Consider the following 24,927-nt stretch of genomic DNA (forward strand, 5'->3'; position numbering starts at 1 on the left):
GTCCTCAAGCCAATCATGAAGTCTGATCATTTCTTGATAACATTTACATTTACAATAATTGATTACGCAGCAGTGGAGAGTGGACTTTATCAAAGTAGATGTCTTTCTGAAAGCGCTGTAACTAAGTTTAAGAATATAATCCAGCCACTGTTATCATCGTCAATGCCCTGTACCAACACAGAGCAGAGCAGCTATCTGAACGCTACCCCAACAGAGGTCGATTATCTTGTTAATAATTTCACCTCCTCACTACGTACGACTCTGGATACTGTAGCTCCAGTGAAAACTAAGGTCTCTAATCAGAAGTACCTGACCCCGTGGTATAATTCTCAAACACGTACCCTAAAGCAGATGACTCGTAATCTGGAGAGGAAATGGCGTGTCACAAATTTAGAGGATCATCATTTAGCCTGGAGAAATAGTTTGTTGCTTTATAAGAAAGCCCTCCGCAAAGCCAGAACAGCTTACTACTCATCACTGATTGAAGAAAATAAGAACAACCCCAGGTTTCTCTTCAGCACTGTAGCCAGGCTGACAAAAAGTCAGAGCTCTTTTGAGCCAACCATCCCTTTAACCTTAACTAGTGATGACTTCATGAACTTCTTCACAAATAAAATTTTTATCATTAGAGAAAAAATTACCAATAATCATCCCACAGATGTAATATTATCTACAGCTACTCTTAGTTCCATTGATGTTAAGTTAGACTCTTTTTTTTTGGTCGGTGGCGCTGTCACTTGGTGTTCGCTCGCTCGCTCTGTGGTATAGTATCGCTTCCTGTTCCTGCTCAAACACAGTGGTGTTTCTGAGTAGCTTATTTGCTTAGCAGTTTAATTAACAACTTTTAAATACATTCTTTTTTCACAGTATAATCTTCACGTGCTTCATCCGAAGCACACTTTCTGTGTACTCACTACCTAATTTATAGTATTCACTCACTGTCTCTGTACTGTTTCGCTAGCTTAGCTCGTAGCCGACCCGTTAGCACCATGGCTACTTCACCTGTCCCTTCTGCACTTTCTTGCTCATTGTGTCAGATGTTTAGTTACTCCTCGGCCTCCTTTAGCAGTAATGATATCTGTAACAAATGTAGCATATTTGCAGCTCTGGAGGCCAGGATTACTGAATTGGAGACTCGGCTTTGCACCCTGCTCTCACCCTTAGCTAGCCAGGCCCCTGTAGCTGGTGCAGCCGAAGATAGCGTAGGCCCCGCTAGCTGTTCCCCGGCAGACCCCAAGCAGCTGGGGAAAGGCTGGGTAACGGTGAGAAGGAAGCGTAGTCCTAAACAGAAGCCCCAGGTACACCACCAACCCGTTCATGTGTCTAACCGTTTTTCCCCACTCGGTGACACACCCGCCGGGGGTCAAACTCTGGTAATTGGTGACTCTGTTCTCAGACATGTGAAGCTAGAGACACCGGCAACCATAGTCAATTGTCTTCCAGGGGCCAGAGCAGGCGACATTGAAGGAAATTTAAAACTGCTGGCTAAGGGTAAACGTAAATTCAATAAAATCATAATTCACGTCGGCAGTAATGACACCCGGTTACGCCAATCGGAGGTCACTAAAATCAATATTGAATCGGTGTGTAACTTTGCCAAAACAATGTCGGACTCTGTAGTTTTCTCTGGTCCCCTCCCCAATCAGACCAGGAGTGACATGTTTAGCCGCATGTTCTCCTTAAATTGCTGGCTGTCTGAGTGGTGTCCCAGAAACGATGTGGGCTTCATAGATAATTGGCAAACCTTCTGGAGGAAACCTGGTCTTGTTAGGAGAGATGGCATCCATCCCACTTTGGATGGAGCAGCTCTCATTTCTAGAAATATCGACAAATTTATTAAACCCCTCAAAACATGACTATCCAGAGTTGGGACCAGGAAGCAGAGTTGCAGTCTTACACGCCTCTCTGCAGCTTCTCTCCTCCTGCTACCCCCCCCAAAAACCCATCTCCATAGAGACTGTGTCTGCTTCCAAAAAGACAAAAAACAAACTAAAAACCAGCAACAAACAACTTAAACAATCACAAAGAAAGAACAATACAGTATCCACATCTGAACCAAAGAGTAAAACAGTGAAATGTGGATTATTAAATATTAGGTCTCTCTCCTCCAAGTCTCTGTTAGTACATGACTTAATAATTGATCAACAAATTGATTTACTCTGCCTTACAGAAACCTGGTTGCAGCAGGATGATTATGTTAGTTTAAATGAATCAACACCCCCGAGTCATTCTAACTACCAGAAATCTCGAAGCACAGGTCGAGGGGGTGGTGTGGCAGCAATTTTTCACACCAGTCTATTAATTAATGAAAGACCAAGACAGACTTTTAATTCATTTGAAAGCCTGATGCTTAGCATTGTCCACCCCAGCTGTGAAACTCAGAACCAGTCTTACTTGTTATCATCTATCGTCCACCTGGGCCCTTACACAGAGTTTCTGTCTGATTTCTCAGACTTTATATCTAATTTAGTTCTGAGCTCAGATAAAATAATTATTGTGGGTGATTTTAACATCCATGTAGATGCTAAAATGACAGCCTCAACATGGCATTTAATCTGTTGTTAGACTCAATTGGTTTCTCTCAAAATGTAAAAGAACCCACCCACCACTTTAATCACACTCTAGATCTTGTTTTAACATATGGCATAGAAACTGAACATTTAACAGTGTTTCCTGAAAACCCTCTCCTGTCTGATCATTTCTTGATAACATTTACATTACAATAATTGATTACGCAGCAGTGGAGAGTGGACTTTATCAAAGTAGATGTCTTTCTGAAAGCGCTGTAACTAAGTTTAAGAATATAATCCAGCCACTGTTATCATCGTCAATGCCCTGTACCAACACAGAGCAGAGCAGCTATCTGAACGCTACCCCAACAGAGGTCGATTATCTTGTTAATAATTTCACCTCCTCACTACGTACGACTCTGGATACTGTAGCTCCAGTGAAAACTAAGGTCTCTAATCAGAAGTACCTGACCCCGTGGTATAATTCTCAAACACGTACCCTAAAGCAGATGACTCGTAATCTGGAGAGGAAATGGCGTGTCACAAATTTAGAGGATCATCATTTAGCCTGGAGAAATAGTTTGTTGCTTTATAAGAAAGCCCTCCGCAAAGCCAGAACAGCTTACTACTCATCACTGATTGAAGAAAATAAGAACAACCCCAGGTTTCTCTTCAGCACTGTAGCCAGGCTGACAAAAAGTCAGAGCTCTGTGAGCCAACCATCCCTTTAACGTTAACTAGTGATGACTTCATGAACTTCTTCACAAATAAAATTTTTATCATTAGAGAAAAAATTACCAATAATCATCCCACAGATGTAATATTATCTACAGCTACTCTTAGTTTCATTGATGTTAAGTTAGACTCTTTTTTCCAATCGATCTTTCTGAGTTAACTTCAATAATTACTTCCTCCAAACCATCAACGTGTCTTTTAGACCCCATTCCTACAAAACTGCTCAAAGAAGTCCTGCCATTGATTAATTCTTCGATCTTATATATGATCAACCTATCTCTACTAATCGGCTATGTACCACAGGCCTTCAAGGTGGCTGCAGTTAAACCTTTACTCAAAAAGCCATCTCTAGACCCAGCAGTCTTAGCTAATTATAGGCCAATCTCCAACCTTCCTTTCATATCAAAAATCCTTGAAAGAGTAGTTGTCAAACAGCTAACAGATCATCTGCAGAGGAATGGTTTATTTGAAGAGTTTCAGTCAGGTTTCAGAGTTCATCACAGCACAGAAACAGCTTTATTGAAGGTTACAAATGATCTTCTTATGGCCTCTGACAGTGGACTCATCTCTGTGCTTGTCCTTCTTGACCTTAGTGCAGCATTCGATACTGTTGACCATAATATTCTATTAGAGCGATTAGAACATGCTGTAGGTATTACAGGTATTGCACTGCAGTGGTTTGTATCATATCTATCTAATAGACTCCAATTTGTGCATGTAAATGGAGAGTCCTCTTCACCACACTGAGGTTAATTATGGAGTTCCACAGGGTTCGGTGCTAGGACCAATTCTGTTTACATTATACATGCTTCCCCTAGGCAGCATCATTAGAAGACATAGCATACATTTTCACTGCTATGCAGATGACACCCAGCTCTATCTGTCCATGAAGCCAGATAACACACACCAATTAGTTAAACTGCAGGAATGTCTTAAAGACATAAAGACTTGGATGGCCACTAACTTTCTGCTTCTTAACTCAGATAAAACTGAGGTCATTGTACTCGGCGCTGAAAAGCTTAGAAATATGGTATCTAACCAGATTCTTACTCTGGATGGCATTACCTTGGCCTCCAGTAACACTGTGAGGAACCTTGGAGTCATTTTTGACCAGGATATGTCCTTCAACGCACATATTAAACAAATATGTAAGACTGCGTTCTTCCATTTGCGCAACATCTCTAAAATTAGAAATATCCTGTCTCAGAGTGACGCTGAAAAACTAGTTCATGCATTTATTACTTCCAGGCTAGACTACTGCAATTCATTATTATCAGGATGTCCAAAAAACTCACTGAAAAGCCTTCAGTTAATCCAAAATGCTGCAGCAAGAGTACTGACAGGGACTAGAAGGAGAGAGCATATTTCTCCTGTTTTGGCTTCCCTTCATTGGCTTCCTGTTAAATCCAGAATTGAATTCAAAATCCTGCTCCTCACATACAAGGTCTTAAATAATCAGGCCCCATCTTATCTTAATGACCTTGTAGTACCATATCACCCTATTAGAGCACTTCGCTCCCGCTCTGCAGGCCTACTTGTTGTTCCTAGAGTATTTAAAAGTAGAATGGGAGGGAGAGCCTTCAGTTTTCAGGCCCCTCTTCTGTGGAACCAGCTTCCAGTTTGGATTCAGGAGACAGACACTATCTCTACTTTTAAGATTAGGCTTAAAACCTTCCTTTTGCTAAAGCATATAGTTAGGGCTGGACCAGGTGACCCTGAATCCTCCCTTAGTTATGCTGCAATAGATGTAGGCTTGCCGGGTGATTCCCATGATGCATTGAGTTTTCCTTTCCAGTCACCTTTCTCACTCACTATGTATTAACAGACCTCTCTGTATTGAATCGTATCTGTTATTAATCTCTGTCTCTCTTCCACAGCATGTCTTTATCCTGTCTTCCTTCTCTCACCCCAACCGGTCGCAGCAGATGGCCGCCCCTCCCTGAGCCTGGTTCTGCCGGAGGTTTCTTCCTGTTAAAAGGGAGTTTTTCCTTCCCACTGTCGCCAAAGTGCTTGCTCATAGGGGGTCATATGATTGTTGGGCTTTTCTCTGTATCTATGAAGCGCCTTGAGGCGACATTGTTGTGATTTGGCGCTATATAAATAAAATTGAATTGAATTGAATTGAATTGAATTTTTTCCAATCGATCTTTCTGAGTTAACTTCAATAATTACTTTCCTCCAAACCCATCAACGTGTCTTTTAGACCCCATTCCTATAAACTGCTCAAAGAAGTCCTGCCATTGGTTAATTCTTCGATCTTATATATGATCAACCTATCTCTAATAATCGGCTATGTACCACAGGCCTTCAAGGTGGCTGCAGTTAAACCTTTACTCAAAAAGCCATCTCTAGACCCAGCAGTCTTAGCTAATTATAGGCCAATCTCCAACCTTCCTTTCATATCAAAAATCCTTGAAAGAGTAGTTGTCAAACAGCTAACAGATCATCTGCAGAGGAATGGTTTATTTGAAGAGTTTCAGTCAGGTTTCAGAGTTCATCACAGCACAGAAACAGCTTTATTGAAGGTTACAAATGATCTTCTTATGGCCTCTGACAGTGGACTCATCTCTGTGCTTGTCCTTCTTGACCTTAGTGCAGCATTCGATACTGTTGACCATAATATTCTATTAGAGCGATTAGAACATGCTGTAGGTATTACAGGTATTGCACTGCAGTGGTTTGTATCATATCTATCTAATAGACTCCAATTTGTGCATGTAAATGGAGAGTCCTCTTCACACACTGAGGTTAATTATGGAGTTCCACAGGGTTCGGTGCTAGGACCAATTCTGTTTACATTATACATGCTTCCCCTAGGCAGCATCATTAGAAGACATAGCATACATTTTCACTGCTATGCAGATGACACCCAGCTCTATCTGTCCATGAAGCCAGATAACACACACCAATTAGTTAAACTGCAGGAATGTCTTAAAGACATAAAGACTTGGATGGCCACTAACTTTCTGCTTCTTAACTCAGATAAAACTGAGGTCATTGTACTCGGCGCTGAAAAGCTTAGAAATATGGTATCTAACCAGATGCTTACTCTGGATGGCATTACCTTGGCCTCCAGTAACACTGTGAGGAACCTTGGAGTCATTTTTGACCAGGATATGTCCTTCAACACACATATTAAACAAATATGTAAGACTGCGTTCTTCCATTTGCGCAACATCTCTAAAATTAGAAATATCCTGTCTCAGAGTGACGCTGAAAAACTAGTTCATGCATTTATTACTTCCAGGCTAGACTACTGCAATTCATTATTATCAGGATGTCCAAAAAACTCACTGAAAAGCCTTCAGTTAATCCAAAATGCTGCAGCAAGAGTACTGACAGGGACTAGAAAGAGAGAGCATATTTCTCCTGTTTTGGCTTCCCTTCATTGGCTTCCTGTTAAATCCAGAATTGAATTCAAAATCCTGCTCCTCACATACAAGGTCTTAAATAATCAGGCCCCATCTTATCTTAATGACCTTGTAGTACCATATCACCCTATTAGAGCACTTCGCTCTCGCTCTGCAGGCCTACTTGTTGTTCCTAGAGTATTTAAAAGTAGAATGGGAGGGAGAGCCTTCAGTTTTCAGGCCCCTCTTCTGTGGAACCAGCTTCCAGTTTGGATTCAGGAGACAGACACTATCTCTACTTTTAAGATTAGGCTTAAAACCTTCCTTTTTGCTAAAGCATATAGTTAGGGCTGGACCAGGTGACCCTGAATCCTCCCTTAGTTATGCTGCAATAGATGTAGGCTGCCGGGGGGATTCCCATGATGCATTGAGTTTTTCCTTTCCAGTCACCTTTCTCACTCACTATGTATTAACTGACCTCTCTGTATTGAATCGTATCTGTTATTAATCTCTGTCTCTCTTCCACAGCATGTCTTTTATCCTGTCTTCCTTCTCTCACCCCAACCGGTCGCAGCAGATGGCCGCCCCTCCTGAGCCTGGTTCTGCCGGAGGTTTCTTCCTGTTAAAAGGGAGTTTTTCCTTCCCACTGTCGCCAAAGTGCTTGCTCATAGGGGGTCATATGATTGTTGGGCTTTTCTCTGTATCTATGAAGCGCCTTGAGGCGACATTTGTTGTGATTTGGCGCTATATAAATAAAATTGAATTGAATTGAATTGAATTGAAGTCGTGTGGTGAATTTTGAAACAATTACAGATCATGTTTGTTACAGAGTTTACTGATTGTAGAGTATGAAAAAGATTTTTCATTGAAAAAATTGTCTTCCCTACTCTGTCTGTAAGAAGACCCTTTCTTAATTCAATGTTATTAATCATTTCACCAAATCATGGCTGAACTTCATGCAGAGCACGGAACATCTGCTTTCTGTTATCATGCACCTCTAATCTGAAATGTGCTGCAACATTTATTAAACTGACATCATTTATTTTTTATTCTCATGTTTTAAATGACTAAATCTACTCTTTTAAAATACATTTTTTCATTGATGTAAATTGTCCTCACTTTTGTTGATACTTTATTTTACTGTGATGTATGTATCTCAACAAGTGACAGCTTCCCCTCAAAGGGCTTTCAAATTATTAAATAGTAAATAAATAAAAAGTCTTTGTTGATCATGTTTTACAGGTAAAAAAAAAATTCAAAAGTTTTAAACTATCTTTATGCTACCAGAGATTTCTGTAATAATACATTTAGTGGAGAAAAATATTTTTACAGCTAACAGAATATGTATAAAAACTGATTTAGATGTAAATGGAAAGTTTTTGCATCAATTTTCTGACTTGGCCTTTATCTGGGTGGGTTTGGGTTTGGGTGGATAAAGGCCAAGTCAGAATTCTCTGAGCAGCTGGAAATAGCTGCAAAGACATCAGAAAGCGGGGGCTTTAAGTGTAGCCCATACTTTCTGATGCACTAATTAGATTTACTAACTGACACCCCATACCAGCATTACATAGACACTTGGGGGGCTGAGCTGGGTGGGTGGGGAGGGTGGGTGGGTGGTGTTAAAAGCACTTTATGTTTTGTAGATGTATTTTTTTTTTCAGACAGGACACACACAGTCCTGTCTCCTTTGTGGCAAAATCGTCAAACTTCACCATCCTCAGCCGAAACAACAACATCTTAACACCATCTTCATGAACTGCTGATCCATCAGTGCTGGACCGCACAGATAACTACATGCCACACAGAGACTGCTGTATTATGAACTGCCATATCAGTGTGCCTTCAGTGGAGAAGATCACATCACCTGACCTTCTGCCTAATCTGGAGATCATCACCATGTTGCCACAGTCCACACCTCTGAAACCATCAAGGATGACTCATACTGAGGAAACTGTACTTCCTGTCAGAGTCCAGTGATCTTCAGAGCAGAGAGAGGTATGATTCTTTATCTTTGCTAAAAACAAAATACATGTCAGAGCTTTTAATTCAATTAATTAATTTAAATCCTGTTTATTTCATAAATAATTCCACACTCAAATGATTAAACTAGTTGGCTCTTTATGACTTTTAATTCACCTTATGGATGAAAAATCGATGTTTTTTTTTACTCTCTCTGTGCAGGTACTGCTGTCTTCTGAGTTTTTCAGTTTCCAAACTGAGACATTCAAACCTTATTGCAGAGCTCGTGTCACACTCACATGGTGTGAGATTGCTCTGGATTCTGGTTATGTGGCCTGCAGCACCTATGAGGTATTTCAGTATTGTTCAATGTATAACTTGTTTGTAATTTTTATGCCTTAACACCAATAAAATGTTGTTTTTTCTGTATTTTTTTTAGAACAAGCTCATCCTGCGTGCCTGCATTCCAGCTTCTTAGACTCTACACAAGTGGACAGAGTGTCAGTGTTTGACCGCTCTTATAGACACCGGCCTCTGTCAACTCACTGCTACTGATCTGGCACCTCACTCCAGGAAGACAGAGGGCTGCAAGCCTGTCATCTTTTCCAGTTTGACTTTGCATTCTTGGGGTAGCATCAGATTTTTCGCACAAATATTCAAAGGTAACACTTATTTTGAGCTTATTATTAAATCAAAAGTCTTCCATTGTGTAAATTATATTTTATATGTTTTTTGTCTTCTTTTAGATTTAGATGCAGTGATCGGATGTGCTGGAGCTTTGTTAACACTGTGGAAAACGTGTTTGTGATGGTATTTAAAATGAGGCTTTAAGGTGACAGTTTCCATGTAATTTTAGTCCTTTTACTAAACAAAAACATCTTTTTAATAACATCCTTTTTTATTTTTTTTTTAGCAGCACATCATTGTTCAAAGGTAAATAGAGCCACATGTCACACCAACAATGAATTTTTGTCTCTATTTGTGTCACCAGATTTAACAAACAATATCAGACATATGAAACTGAACTTTCGATTAATGTGTAAATATATTGTTTTGTATTTTTGATTGTTGAATAATTATGTTGTAGAAAAAACCCAATCTATTTACCCAAACAACGCAACTTGTTTGTGGATTAGTGTAATTTTAGTCTATAAGCATAGCAACCTGAATTCATACAAACACACAGCTCTAAATCTTGAATTGTTGGATGCACAATAATGATCATTTGATTATTATGGACATTTAAATCAGGATCTATTGAACCATTACACGTATTCTTTATAAAGATTACACAACCTCAAAATGCAAAAAAAGAAGAAAAAAAGTGTTTAAGAGGATAAAGAAAGAAAGCTCAAAGTGTGTTCGTATGAATACTGCCTTAGTATGGGTGTCAGTAAGTACATGAGTATAGAATAGGTGTAACAGTGGTTTCCACATCTGTGCTTAGACTGCTCTAATATATATAGATAATGGGTCAGACATATAGTTTGACCCATTAGGTCTGTTTGAAAAGTTCATGAAGCTCATGAAGGTTTCATCCAGTGCTATGTGTTTCTGTTTATCATTTTATATGAGGTCACACAGCTGACTTGAGTTTTGATAAGAGTAGAACCATAACATACAATATCCTTGCCAAAACAGGTGCACCCCTGTTTTGGCAATATTCTTTATTTCATCCCTGTTTCTTTAAATATGTACATCAATTGTTCAGCTGTGTGACTCTCCATACCTGAAATATATCTCAATGTGGGCTTTATTTCAACAGTATTATGTAGTTTGGTATCATATTTATCATCAAACCAAGAAGCTGTAATTGAGAAAAAAAAGCTCTTGAAAGTTACATGTGCTATATGTGGCTGTAGCTCAGGTGTCAGAGCAGGTCAGCTACTAATTGGAAGATTGGTGGTTCGATCTCAATCTGCTCCAGTCTGGAGCATGCCAAATATCCTTGGGCAAGATACTAACCACCATGTTGCCCTTTGATGCATCCATCGGGGTGTGAACATGTATGAATGTCAGATAGTGAGCACTTAAAAACCTTAGAAAAGGTGCTTGTGTGATTGGTTGAATGAATTAGTTGTATAAAGTGCTTTGAGTGCTCCGATAGAGTAGAAAAGCATGTTGTTTATCCTTGACATACGGTGTGTGCACAAAACTCTAGCAAATTAGAGAATATATTTTGTCTTTCACTTCCTGTTTATATATGTGTAGATTTGTGCAGTTAATAGCCTATCATGTGGCTTTCTATCTTAAGGACATAAACATAAACATGGCAAACAAAGATATATTCACAATTCTAACAGATGCTTCAATTGTTTGTATAGATTTTAGATTCATTTGATTTGCATTTTCTACTAATATTTTTCTGATTGTCCCAAATGGTATTTTTATTTCTGTATGCCATTATTGTAATCTTTGATCTTATGTTTGCAAAAATATTCAAATGTTTTACTTCTCAAGTGTTTCTACTTTCTAAACTTTCTGCCACTCTTTGGAATTTCAATAACATTTTTTTTGTTTGTTTTATCTCTGACCGCAGTATCTTGTGCATTTCTTACCTAAATGTTGTTTGTGTGTTTTTGTTTTCTTGTTTTTTGGGGGGTTTTTTTGCCATTTTTACATTTCCGCAGCTGTACAAACTCTGCAATTTTAACTTGGTTTTGTTCCACATTTGTTTATCTGCTGGTTGGTTTTTTTTCCTTTTCTAATGTTTCTGGTAATTTTTCACAGTTGAACAACAAGTAGCTTTGAGTTTACTTCAACGTTTTCAGCTATTTTCTGCTGACAGTTTGGCTTAATTATTACATATCTGCAAAATTATAGCACTTCTGCTGAATTATATTATTTCTGCTAGGTTACACTACTTCTGCTAAGTTATGTTTTGCTAAATTATTACATTTCTGCTAAGTCTTACCTTCTGGTAAGCTACAATATTTCTGCTAAATTGTTATGTTTCTTCAAAGTTATTGCATTTCTGCTAAGTTATTACATTTTGTTAACTTGATATGGTTCTGCAAAGTTATTAAAATTTCAACACCTTTTCAAATACTGACTTTGATTTCTTCAGCTTCTTTAGCTATTTTCAGCAGTTTTCAGCAGACAGCTTCAGCTTTACAGCATTCACACTGCATTTTCGCAGGAAATGCAAATTTTTCTAGTTTATTCTGTTTTGGGAGTGTTTTGTTTCTGTATTATATTATTCATACACATTAAAAGTGAATCTCTGTCCAAAAAATGCAGTCAGTTTACTTTTTACTCACTATGAGCATCATTCATTATTCTCCCCAGTAATTAAGGTTAGCATATGTACTTTTTTTTTTTATTCCAATCCATTCTTCTTTTGCAGCATTTAAATAACCTTGATCAGATTTGATGGTTTTGTTACAGACTTTTCAAAAAAAGTGTTTTGCTTTTCTTTCACAAATGTGGGGATTAAATTGTGTTAAAATGTACAAAACAGTGATGTCATGTTTTGTGACAAGGACCCAGGGACAGAGAGACTTGATGAATTTAAGAATCTTATGATTTAATAAAGAAATTTGCAGACTTGCACAGAGATGGTAAAATTGTGATGACTGAAAACGGAGACGAAGACAACAGACGATGAGGACAAGGAGGAACAGGGGTTTAAATGCACCAAAGTGACAGTCAGAGAGAACTCGGGACAACATTTAAGGATGCAGGGACTGACAGAGACAGGTTTATCTTGCCTGGCTGGGCAGCTCTCTGGGTGCTCAGCACCCCCAAAGCTCTGATCCTAGAATCGCCCCTGGGTACAGATGTCTGTTAAATTACTCTTTATGTTCATGATGGTGCTGATGGTCATCCCAACTCTTCTTCCATCCAGAGTGGAGCATGGTGGAGCACACAGGTTGAATCCTGATGTTAGGAAGTGTAAGTTTGACTGCTGAAAAAAAGCAACCTGTCAGTTTACCTATCTTTAAATGATATTTTTGTTAGTTATTATTATGTCTCCTCTCTTCTTCCATCAGACTTCTTTGAACTTGAACTGACACAAACTCAGTAAACAGGAAGCTCAAACTTGCTAACGACAACAGGAAGGTGATAGTGGGAGCGGAACAGTCATATCCTGATCATCCAGACAGATTTGATACCTGCTCTCAGCTGCTGTGTAGAAATGCACTAACCGGTCGCTGTTACTGGGAGGTCGAGTAGAGTGGGGGGGTCTTTATAGCAGTAAGTTACAGAGGAATCAGTAGAAAAGCAGATAGGACCGACTGCAGGTTTGGCTGGAATGATCAGTCCTGGAGTCTGAGCTGCTCTGATGGTGGTTACTCTGTGTGGCACAATAACCGGGAAACATCCATCTCCTCCTCCCTCATCAAGAGCAGAGTAGGGGTGTATGTGGACTGTCCTGCTGGCAATCTGTCCTTCTATACAGTCTCCTCTGACACGCTGATTCACCTCCACACCTTCAGCACCACATTCACTGAAAGTCTGTATGCTGGGTTTAGACTTAGGTCATATGACTCCTCAGTGTCTCTGTGTTCTGTGTAAGAGTCTTTGGGAAATGACCGCAGCTTCAGATAATGTTGATGATGCATGATGGTTCACTTGGGTTTCCACTTGAATCACTCTTTGCGCTCTGTCATCTTCCGTAATGACACTGGATGACCAGCTCAACACTAACCGCATATCTTAGATAAGAGGAAATTACTAGAAGTAGTCTTACCATTACTAACATCTAGCAATCAAAAAGAAGATGGTCATTGTAAAAGTATTAATCTTCAGGAACTAATAGTCAAAACACAAATTTTAAAATAAATCAAAAATATAAGGCAGGCAATAGATAATAATAGATTAAATAATAGATGAAAACATACCATGACCTTACATACGACGTACCAAAAAAGCTGAGTGAATCTTGAACTACAACAAATTCTTCACCTAAACAGACACATCAATGACATCAGTGACATGTCTGTTTAGGTGTCTGTTTGGTTTGGTGAGGGTTAGGCATCAGAGTTACCTTTGACTGAAAAAGTTTAAAAATTTAAAATCAATGATTCATCACTGACAGACATAATTATTCAATACTGCTAGCTCACATGAAATAATTCATGTGTGCACTACTACAGACTTCACAACTGACTCTAACGTGGCTCTGACATTGTAACATTAAAACAGTGTTAGGAGATCTATTTTTGTGAGACCAGGTTTTTTTGTGCATCAGCACAGATACTTATTAGAGGTACCTGCTTCCGTTAGAGAAATGTGAGCCTGTTTTAAAGTCTGCCATTGTTTCTACACTACCCGTTGTTGTGAGAGCCTTTAGCAGCCACACAGTCCACACAGCATTGCAATAATGGCAACCATCACACAGAGGGAGGATGTATCCAATTTATCATGCTTATATTATTCACTCTCATTTTTTTTCTCTTTGCTGCAGAGATGTAACAGTGTGACATCTATCACTATCCAGCTTTTCTATGACTGAAGTCAAATTCATTTGTTAAAATCCAAATAAGCACTTAACACTTTGAATTGTGGGATTTATTTTCCCACAAAAAGGTATATTAGTGTATCCTCTTGTAAAGGAAGCATCAAAGTACAGATACCTTTGTGTTGGTCCACTCCCACTCTGTGAGTTGTCTTTACTTAGAGACCTGCAGCAATAAATGCACTTCTATGTGATTTATGACTGATTTTGAAAAGTGCTTTATTGTTTGTTTGTTATGTTGATTTTACTGTTATAGACACTGTCTCTGTGTCCTCCAGTCTGTGAATCGTAAAATGTTTCAGGAGGACAGAGGACACTTGTAGGAGGAGCTATAATCAAGGACACTTAGATGTACACTTTGCATAATTGTTTTTAACCTTGAACGCATAAAAGCAGCCAAACCCCGGCCATGATGAGAGTGTCCCTTTTTTTTATACATTATTCTCTCTCCTCACCCCCAACTGGCTGCAGCAGATGGCTGCCCCACTGTGAGCCTGTTTCTTCCTGTTAAAAGCAAGCGTTTCCTTCCCACTGCTGCCAAAGTTCTTGCTCGTAAATTGTTGGCATTTTATCTGCATTGTTGTAGGGTCTTTGCCTTACATTATCAAGCACCTTGAGGCAGCTGTTGCTGTGATTCGGTGCTATATAAATAAAAGTGAACTGAATTAAATTGAATTTTTATTTTTGTCATTTTACGTGATCTGCCCTTCATTCTTTGTATCTCATTGTGAAATTTTAAAAATGCACAGCCTGTTGTTTTAATTTAAAGTAGTTCCATTAAAAAATATTGGCCACTTTTATGCCTGTGAGACATTAATAAAGCAGTAGTGGGGTGGACTCTGGCTTTTCTTTTTCCCTACTCTGTACCTTGACTTCTCCCCCGTCTCCTGCCTGTGGCCCAGGAATCAACCACAGGTCTCCATGCTGAAGATGTCTCATTTTCTAAAATGGATCTGTCAGAGGGACAATAACTGATGCTGACAGGTGTGTATAGATGTGTTTTTAAAGTATAAACAAATAGAGCAATAAAATCAAACTCAATTATGAGCTGTCCCTCAGAGAAGGACTCATCTCAGACTCATGTAAAACTAAAGAAACTAACCTTGAAGGCTTTTCTATGATTCCTGTCATGTGAAACTTTATTTTCTTAGGAGATAAAACTGTTCAGATTTAGGTCACATAACTTCCAGACTATTTTCACGGCCAGAAGCCATCACTGTGGAATGCTCTGAATATTGATCCAAAATCACAGGAAGATTCGGCTGATCCAGAGTTTCATCCAAATCTAACCTCAGTATTTAGGCTTCTGAAGTTCAGGCTCATTAACCTTATGAGGGAAACATACTTTGTTCTTATGATCTGGACCTACTTGTCCCCAGTGGCGGTCCTAGCCTGTTTGGCGCCCTGGGTGAACACTCATTCTGGCGCTCCCCCCCCCACACACACACAAAACATATTAAGGATTGTACATTAACATAAAACTGTTGTGTACACACACACACACATGTGAAGGGAGAGAGAGTATGCATAGTATGCAAATGGCCACCAAACAGCCATCATAATTTGTCATACAATGAGAGCAGGACAAATCAACAATTGACAATGACTAATTAATATTAAAATCTGTAAGATAATGTATTGTTTGGAGTTTAGTCTGTTACTGTTGCTATTTTTACCATTTCTTCTTGGAGCAACTGTAACCCACATAATTTCCTTAGAGATTAATAAAGTATTCTGATTCTGATTGTTTCAGGATGCTCTGTGTGATTTGATAAGTATCTGAGGCTGAGACCACAGGACTGTAAAACATGATTGTTGGGCTTCATATCTGTACTGAACAGTCATATAAGATTAGCTAGTAAATAACAAATAGTTAATGTTGTTCATGAGACTAAAGTCAGTGTAAATATGAGATGGCCAATATTATAGTTATTATATTAATCATTATAAGTTATTACAGCAGTGAGCTTGAACTCTCAAATCAAATCACTTCTATTGTCACATCACATGTGCAGGTACACTGGTACAGCACATGTGAGTGAACTCTGTGTCAAACACTGAACTTCAGTAAAGATTCAAGTTGCATTTATTTATATTTCCTATCACCTTAAATCTTCACTTAAAGACACTCAAGTATCTGTGACAGTGTATATATAGATGCATTATATATAAGATACAAATATTGTTCTTTTAATATGTTGGCATTAGTAAATTTGGCTCAATGCTTACATATATGTGTGGAAGAAGCAAATGTACGAGCTGTGATAACTGTTTCTGATAGAATGAAGAGTAGACTGATATATGAAATATTCCTTTATTGGGTGAGAAAATCAGACCATGTCATAACTGCTTTAAGTCATACAGAATAGATATCAGAGCCTTAAACAGGCCGACTTCTGCTAAATGGGTCAAACTGGGCAGAAAGCATACAAACACATAACATCCTAACAATTACAGCAATATGATGCAACAAACACAGCAGTACTACTGATCCAAAATACTCAAAGCTTCATAGAACTGAAACAAACATTTATTTTTAGCTCCATTCAGCTGCTGATACATACTTTAGGTTTCTGAACATTAAACTTGTTGCTGCCTTTCATAGTGTGTAACTTGAAGGCCCCGAGTACTTTCTCCCACACTGAAAACACTGGGATGATAAAATTATTTGAACATTACCTAATAAGACTGATTCAGGACAGACAATTAGTGATTTTAAACTTTCCTAGCAGTCCTTCACAAACAGGGAACAGTCTCTCTATTCTCTCCATCTGTCAGCTGCTGCTGGCTCTTCCTTCTCCTCTTCCTCACACACTGCTGAGTTTGTCCTGGTGGATCATTGGGGGTGCAAAGCCTCACAGATGATGTGCAGCAGTGGGTCCCTCAGTCTGTCCTCACTCTGGACACTTGCAGTCGTCACACATGGAAATCAAATGTGTGATAAGCTGCAGGATTCAAACACAAGTGTAACTTATAAATACATGTTCATACTTTTATTCCACAGTCTCAGGTGTATACACTGCTACAAACAGAAGGATTTAGTGTTATTACGAGTGCTAAACAAGAAGAGTTCCCAGCTGGTACAGTGGACACATGTGTGACTGCTGTGATTAAAGCATCTTTCTTTCAGCTTAATGAGTGTAGGAACCATAATTAAATGTATTGAATTTTTTGATGATCACTGGGTTTTCATTTGTTTGGTTGCTATGGTGATGTGTAATGGGAGTCACGTGGGTGCTAGCGGTGACATTAAGAGGGCGTTGTCAGTCTGTCATTCACTGGTTTTGATTTTGACAGAGAGGAGGGATGGGTAGCCGTAGTTTTTGTTGACCGCTGCACAACATGTTTCGTCTTGTTACATTAGAGCCTGTGACGTTGTAAGAGTCCAAATCTCGAGATGACATTACTCTGTAAACACTTTAATAAACAAGCAAACAATTCCACCTCTCGCATTATTGCTAAAGTTGACAGCGCGTCAGGCAAATAGGCGGGCTCCATCCCCGGCCTCTAGCGACTGTGGAAGTCGCTACAATGAGTGAACCGTCAGCTCGTTCAAACACACGTTAAAGTCCGTTTGGCTCAACACCACCGAACAGAGGCAGCAATATAACATAGCTAACATTAACAGTGCAGTGAATCCTGCTTGTGCTGTGATATTCAGGACTGCAAACCGAGCAGCATCACTGACTTTCAGCCTGTTGTGTTTGTGGATATATGACTGACTTTAATTATCCACAAAATCATCACATTCTCTGTAAGATTAAGGTCGACTATCGAATGGCATATAAAGTAAAGACTTTAAAACAAAGTAAACGCTGAAAGTACAAACATCGCTAATGTCACATAACTTTGCCGGCATGTGGCCAACAGTAATGTTTTAATGTTCCTCGTTATTAAACATTTGCACATAAATAAGTGACATAATATTCAGAACTTACTTTTGAAAGTTTACTCTTTAGCCGCTCTGCTTTTTTTTTTTTTTTTTTTTTTTTTTTATTTAAACACCAGTACAATACAAAATGGAATTAAACAGTACCACAATAAAGGTGTTGTACTTACAAAAGAATTGTATGTATAGATAAACAAATACAAGAACAGTATTCAAAAACAACAATATAAATATGCTAGGGGGAAAGTAACTGATCAAGCCAAAGAATAAAGTGATTGAAAGATTTGGATTTTTTCACAAACACCAATAGTTTTTATAGCTTTTGGGTTAGTGGAGTTCTTAATTGAGTTAAAATACTGTACAAGTTCAAAGGAGAATACATAAAAAGAGGGATGTCTTCCTAAACATTTGGACTTATGAATATGAAATTTAGCCATTAAAATTAACAAGTTAATCATATATCTGTTATCAAAGTTGAATTGTTTTTGGTTTTTGTGCAGACCAAACAAAACATATTTCCAAAACAGTACAAATCCTTTAAATATATTTTCTGAAATAAAAACACAAAAACTTTGCCAAAAATCTTGTACAAGGTTACAAAACCAAAAAAGATGTATAGTAGATTCCTTGGAAGTTTTACAAAAGCTACAGCTTGTATCAATGTCTAATTTGAATTTGCTTTGAAGATAATCTTTAGAAGGATAAATTCTGTGTATTAACTTATAAGAAATATCTTTAATTTTGTTGGTAATTAAAAACTGATTAGGGAGTCTCCAAACTTCGTTCCACATAATACCATCTGACAGCCGGTTCCAGAAAAAAATGACATATGGTAGCGTGGTTATGGTACTCTGAAATAAAGCTCTGATTGATTTATTGTTGTTTTTAGATTGCTTAGAAAAGCAAATCTTGCCAACAAAAGTTTGTATGGGAGATGCCAACGGCCTGTGGAATGAAGTGATATTAGGTTGATTCTTAAACAACATACAAACCCCTGATGGTATTGATCCAAATACTTTTGTATAATCATCACGATTTATAGCTAAATTGAAAAGTAAACAAAATTCTTCATAGGAGAAAAGCGTACCATTTGAATCAAATAATTGGTCGACTAAAACAATGTTATTCCTAAACCAACTATCTAAGAAGAGAGATTTTCTTTTAAATAAAACATCCTTGTTATTCCAGATATAATAACTGTGTGGACTAAAGTTATGCTTGTAAATAAGAGTCCATGCTAAAAAAGCTTGACGATGAAAAGCAGAGATTTTTAAAGGGATTTTATCAATATCAAAATTACAAGTAAGGAAAAATTCCGTGCCACCAAACTTAGAAAACATGAACACAGGTATAGTATTCCAAATGGATGTAGGATTAGTAATTAGATTCTTTAACCAATTTATTTTGAATGTGTTATTTAAAGTGTTAAAATCTAACACATTAAGTCCTCCATTGACATAGGAGTTCATAAGAACTGTTTTTTTAATGTAGTGTGTCCTATTTTTCCAGATAAAGTTGAAAAGTAACTTATCAACCTCTTTTATGAGTTTTTTATCAAGGTGCAATGCCAATGCAGCGTATGTAAGACGAGAGATGCCTTCTGCTTTCGTTATTAATACTCTGCCTTTTAACGACAAATCTCTTAAGAGCCACTGATTAAATCTGTTTTTGAGTTTCTCTAGAATAGGATAGAAATTTTGAGTGATTCTACTTTCCTGATTTTTGGTTATTATAATTAGGGCTGGGTATCGTCACTGATTTCTAGAATCAATTCAATCCCGATTCACAGGGTCCCGAATCGATTCGATCCACGATTCGATTTAATTCGATTCGATTTAATTCGATTCGATTCACTTTGATTTGAATCTGGGAAATTTTGACAGTCAGAAATATTATAATTCAGATCAGTACATTTACATATTTTTGTATCTATAAAAAGGAAGCTGACACACCAAGACTTTATCAAAGGTGTAAGCATCACAGCAGAGGCCTTTGTGTCAAAGTAGCTGAGGATAAAACACAGAAAAACATGAAGGTGATTTTCCTGTTCTGGGATTTTATAAAAATTTTCTGCAGTAGATCAAAAACGAAAGGAAACCATTAATCAACACATGAACATTACCTCTGAAGTTACAGCGGTTTTATTAGAGACAAGGCTGAGCGTTTTGCATTTTGCATAATTTTAAAAAGTTTAAATTTGTTCGGTATTGAACGGCAGAAATTAGGTTTTATTTTCGGAAGTATATAAAACGAAGAAAAAAAACGTCGGCCGACAGCGCTGTAAACAACGGTAGACTTGTGCGTAACAAGCAAGCGAATAATGCAGAAAACAGTACAGAGAGGGAGAGAGAGGGAGAGAGAGGGAGAGAGAGCGCGCAAGAGAGCGAGCATGCGAGAGAGAGCTGTGCATCGTGGTCGAAGCAAAACAATAAAAGTCAGAGTGAATTCATGACTTTGTTTATGTGAAGCCTAGTTTGGATCTTCTTTTGCTGCTGGTTCGGTCAATATTGTTTGGAGAGAGATAAAACTAACAGCTTTAGAATCAGCGCATAAAGGGCGTGAACACAAAGCGCGGACCGCCGACAGATCAGAATCAGCGGGCTGTCGGCTTTCAGCCCCGACTGTGAGAAAGGCAACATCTCACTGATTCTGATCCGCGGTTGGGCTGTGTGTTTAAGTCTTTGTGCAGAATCCATGTTCCTGCTCTCATTTACTGTCTTAGCTGTTTGGTGGTTGTTGAAATTTTGTGAGATTTCACCAGAGATTCTGGCATTTCGGGCAAAATAAATTTATATTAAAAAATCGATTCAGGATTTTAATGAATCGATTTTACGTTATCCAAGCCAGAATCGATTTTAATCGATAAATCGATTATAAAAACCCACCCCTAATTATAATACCTAAATAACGAATTTCTTGTTTTATTGGAATGTTACACAAAGCTGTTTTCGAACATTCTTTTATCGCCATAAGTTCACATTTAGGAATATTCAAGTACAATCCAGAAGCTTTGGAAAATATGGAGATTGTTTCAATAGCAATAGAGATTTGAGCTTCATCTTTTAGGAATAATGTAGTGTCATCCGCTAACTGTGTTATGAGTAAATCTTTGCCAATTAACGATATACCTTTTACATTGCTTGATTTCATATGGTTAGACAATAGTTGGGCAATTAACAAAAACAGGTATGGAGAAATGGGACAGCCTTGTCTTATCCCTCTTTGTATGTTAAATCTGGGTGAAGTACCGTTTGTTAATTTAATACTGCTGTTACTGTTATGGTATAATGTTTTAATCGCTGTAGAGAAGTAAGAGCCAAAACCATACTTATCCAGAGCTTGAAATATAAATTCATGCTCCACCGTATCGAAGGCCTTGTAGAAGTCTAAAAATAAAATGAAACCATTGCAATTTATGAGGTCAGAATAATCCAGAATATCTAAAACCAATCTGATATTGTTAGTTATGTGTCTTTTGGGCATAAAGCCAGATTGTGTTTCATCAATAACAGAGTCAAGAACCATCTTAAGTCTGTTAGCTATAATTAGAGCAAATACTTTATAATCATTATTTAGCAAGCTAATTGGTCTCCAATTATCAATCATTAATAGGTCCTTATTAGGCTTCGGAATCAACGTGGTCAAACCTTGATTCATCGTAGTGGGAAGCTGTTGGTTTCTTATGCTTTCTGCAAATACCTCAAGAAGAAAGGGAGACAACTCTTCAGAAAAAGTTTTATATAATTCAGCAATAAGACCATCCGTACCTGGAGATTTAATATTTTTTAATAGTCCAATTGCATCTTTAACTTCTTCTAATGAGATGGGTTGATCACATAATATAGAATCTTCTTGGCTGATAGATTTAACATTCAGCGATTCTAAGAGGTGATCTGTAGCTTCCTGAGAAAATTTAGAGCTATAAAGTTCCTTATAGAAATGACTACAATGTTTAGAGATTAATCTGTAATCCTCTGTTATAACCCCATTTATCATTAATTTGCTAATATTATTTATGCTTGAGTGTTTCTTTTCTTAAATGAAGAAATAATGGGAATTACGCTCACCTTCTTCAAGCCATTTAGATCTTGATCTGATAAAAGCTCCTTTTGCTTTGTCTGTGTATAAACGATCTAATTTATCTTGTAATTTAGCAAGGTTCAATTTATCCTCTTCAGTTAAAGTGTCAATTTGTTTATTAGATAACTGTGTGATTTGAGAGATTATATTTTCTTCCTCTAATCTTCTGGATTTTGCATTAAGGCTGCCAACCTTCCTTAAATATTTGCCAATTTCAAATTTTAATAATTCCCAGTTATTTCTATACTTTAAATCTTCTTGAGCTATAGACCAAAAGTTTGAGATCAGTTCTTTAAGCTCCTTTTTCACATTGTCTTTTTGTAATAATGAGCTGTTGAGTTTCCAGTATGTAAATTTAACAACGGAGAAATTAGATAGAGAAGTTAGATTTATTTTAATATATATGGCTTTATGATCTGTTGCTGGAGAAGGCCAAGCACCTACATCTATGCTATTGCTGTCAAAGCTCTCCGAAACTAACCAAAAGTCTATCCTTGAATGTCTCGAGTTAGAATTGTTGCACCAAGTAAACATTTGGACTGAGGATATTTGAATCTCCAAATGTCTGTGAGTTTAAGGCGTACCATAACAGCCTTCAATGTGGTATTAATTCTGTTCGAATGTCCTGGAGGAAATTTATCTAGTTCAGCATCCATAATACAGTTAAAGTCTCCACCTAGTAATAATTTCGCATTTGGAAATTTATTTAACCAGCTAGATTTTTTTTTTTCAATCGTCAAAAATAAATGATCGTTTTCTAGCTTCGTGTTAAACACGTATATGTTAGTTACAATTAAGACTAAATCATTACATTTTATGACTTGACATATGTAATGACCTGCAGAATCACATTCTGTATGTAAAACATCCCCATTATATCTGTTTTTTAGGATTGATACCCCTGCTGATCGTTCAGTTCCATGAGATAACCATATAGAATTTCCCCATTGAGATCGCCAAAAATTAACATCGTTGATAGTAGAGTGAGATTCTTGTAAAAACACAAAGTCAGATTTAAGTTGCTTTGCATAAAGAAAAGTGGCTTTACGTTTTAAGTTGTTACGAAGACCCCTAGCATTAATAGAAACAAAAAACAAAGAACACAAATTGACAAAAGATATGTATTAAAATGTAAATCGAAGGTAAACTTTTTAACCTAACACTGAGATCAGCACTAGAATATGAAAATGTTCACAGTATACAGTATATATATAAATAAACTTTAGACGCCTAAACAAAGCGTAGCAAAAAAAAAAAAAAAAAGGCTTTACCTATTTAACAGTAAGTTTGCTTTTTGCTAACATCAAAGAGCAATTTAGACAGTCAAACATTAATATCTACAGATATCAGGCACATCAATATAAAAAACACCTTGTAAACAAACCTGAGAAGAACTGAGGGTCAGGGAATACCGAATAGATTATGTGTGAATTTCAGCACCATTTACGAAGCCTCGACCTCCAACAAAGTAAGCAGATTTCCCTTCTTCACGTGCTTTCTTTATAATGGGCCACAGCTTCAGTCTGTTCTCTTTGTCCTCTCTCGTCAGGTCTTCAGTGAACCGCAGATGATTATTTTGAAGGAAAGTATTGTTCTTGGCAGCTTTCCACACCGCATCACGAATTCTCCTTGAGATGAACCGGATGATGATCCCTCTGGGTCTCGGGTCATTTTGTTTTGGTTTCCCCACTCGATGAGCGATGTCTAAAACCTCTGAAAACTTTTCCTTTTCCGCAGGCAGAACCGTTTGGCATATCCCAATCGCCTTTTCGCGCACATCTTCTTTCTCCAACTCCGCTACCCCATACAGTCTCAGATTCCAATGGCGGTTGTAGCGTTCAACTTCAGAAATGCGTTCATCACATTTCTGTGTAAGCGCTTCGTTTTTCTCAACCCTCTTCTCAATGACCATAATCTTATCACTTATGTCCTTTAAATCCGTACGAACTGTTCCTACCATTTCTTCAATGGCGTCACTTCTGGTGTTGATCAGATTAATCAAAGTGTTGACCGCATCAGCTTTCAGGGAGTCGCCATCAGAGTGACTGGTAGATAATGTTGGTTTTTTAGCCACTGGAGGCTTGGAAGGCGTAACTGGTAGAGGTGGAAATTCTTCTTCAACCATCTGCTGACACTCCATTTCTTTCATGTAGCTATGGTCGCTAGCTAGCATGCTAGTTGCATGTGTTTTGCCCGAGTTACTCAGCCTTTTCTGAGCAGATTTCGACATGTTGTTGTTATTGAATTTGAACACGTCAAATAGGTGTTGCAAAAGTGCTTTATATCTTTCTAGTGCTGAGAGCTCAAAAAAACACTTCTCTTCACGCCGCCATCTTGCTCTGCCTTTGGCCGCTCTGCTTCCACTTCGTTGAAGTGTCTCCCAGTCCCAGTGCACCTATTAGCATGTTTTGGTCAACTGGTCCGTCCGGTTATTGTCTCCCCAGAAACATTTCCGTTGTGTTTTTTCCTATTTCCGTTGTGTTGTGTGTGCTTTTGCAGCGCTTTTCTTTTTGCAAGTGTTTTTCTTTTTGCAGCGCTTTTCTTTTTGCAAGTGTTTTTCTTTTTGCAGCGCTTTTCTTTTTGCAAGTGTTTTTCTTTTTGCAGCGCTTTTCTTTTTGCAAGTGTTTTTCTCTTTTTGCAGCGCTTTTCTTTTTGCAAGTGTTTTCTGAAGTTGCAGTCCGTTTGGCCTCTCAGGGCCACCGTAATAAAGCCCTGATTAGTGGAGCACAGATTAAGCGAGTCACCATGGAGACGGAGGGAAAGAAGGCGCGGTCAATGTATTTTACAGCGCTTGAGGCCGAAATTCTGATGGCAGCATATGCTGATAACATGCAAATTTTGCGGAAAAAAAGTAACACAGCCTCAGCTGCAAAAGAAAGGGCGCATGCATGGCAAAACATAGCCGACAGAGTCAATGCGTGAGTGTTAATTTAAAATTGATCT

At 38.0% G+C, this 24,927-nt stretch overlaps 1 protein-coding gene and 1 long non-coding RNA gene across 2 annotated transcripts; one reads left to right on the forward strand and one right to left on the reverse strand.

The window, feature by feature from the left end:
- Window positions 1-8,216: 8,216 nt before the first annotated feature.
- On the forward strand, window positions 8,217-9,456 carry LOC146502204 (uncharacterized). The gene is made up of 4 exons (XR_014869539.1): window positions 8,217-8,590; window positions 8,777-8,905; window positions 8,994-9,216; window positions 9,301-9,456. It is a non-coding gene; the product is annotated as an uncharacterized LOC146502204 (long non-coding RNA).
- An 11,367-nt stretch (window positions 9,457-20,823) lies between these two features.
- Window positions 20,824-24,226, reverse strand: LOC146502205 (uncharacterized). The gene is made up of 2 exons (XM_085133705.1): window positions 23,443-24,226; window positions 20,824-21,043 (listed from the first exon to the last, which is right to left on the reverse strand). The coding sequence occupies exons 1-2, from the start codon at window positions 24,212-24,214 to the stop codon at window positions 21,036-21,038; spliced, it is 780 nt and encodes a 259-aa protein (XP_084989831.1). The 5' UTR covers window positions 24,215-24,226; the 3' UTR covers window positions 20,824-21,035.
- Between the last annotated feature and the right edge of the window lie 701 nt (window positions 24,227-24,927).

The sequence above is a fragment of the Neolamprologus multifasciatus genome, chromosome 15 (assembly GCF_963576455.1).
Source record: "Neolamprologus multifasciatus chromosome 15, fNeoMul1.2, whole genome shotgun sequence".
Lineage (NCBI taxonomy): Eukaryota > Metazoa > Chordata > Actinopteri > Cichliformes > Cichlidae > Neolamprologus > Neolamprologus multifasciatus.

Bases quoted from the DNA above. Each gene is read 5' to 3' on its own strand.
- LOC146502205 (XM_085133705.1), bottom strand. From the start codon at position 24,214: ATGTCGAAATCTGCTCAGAAAAGGCTGAGTAACTCGGGCAAAACACAT.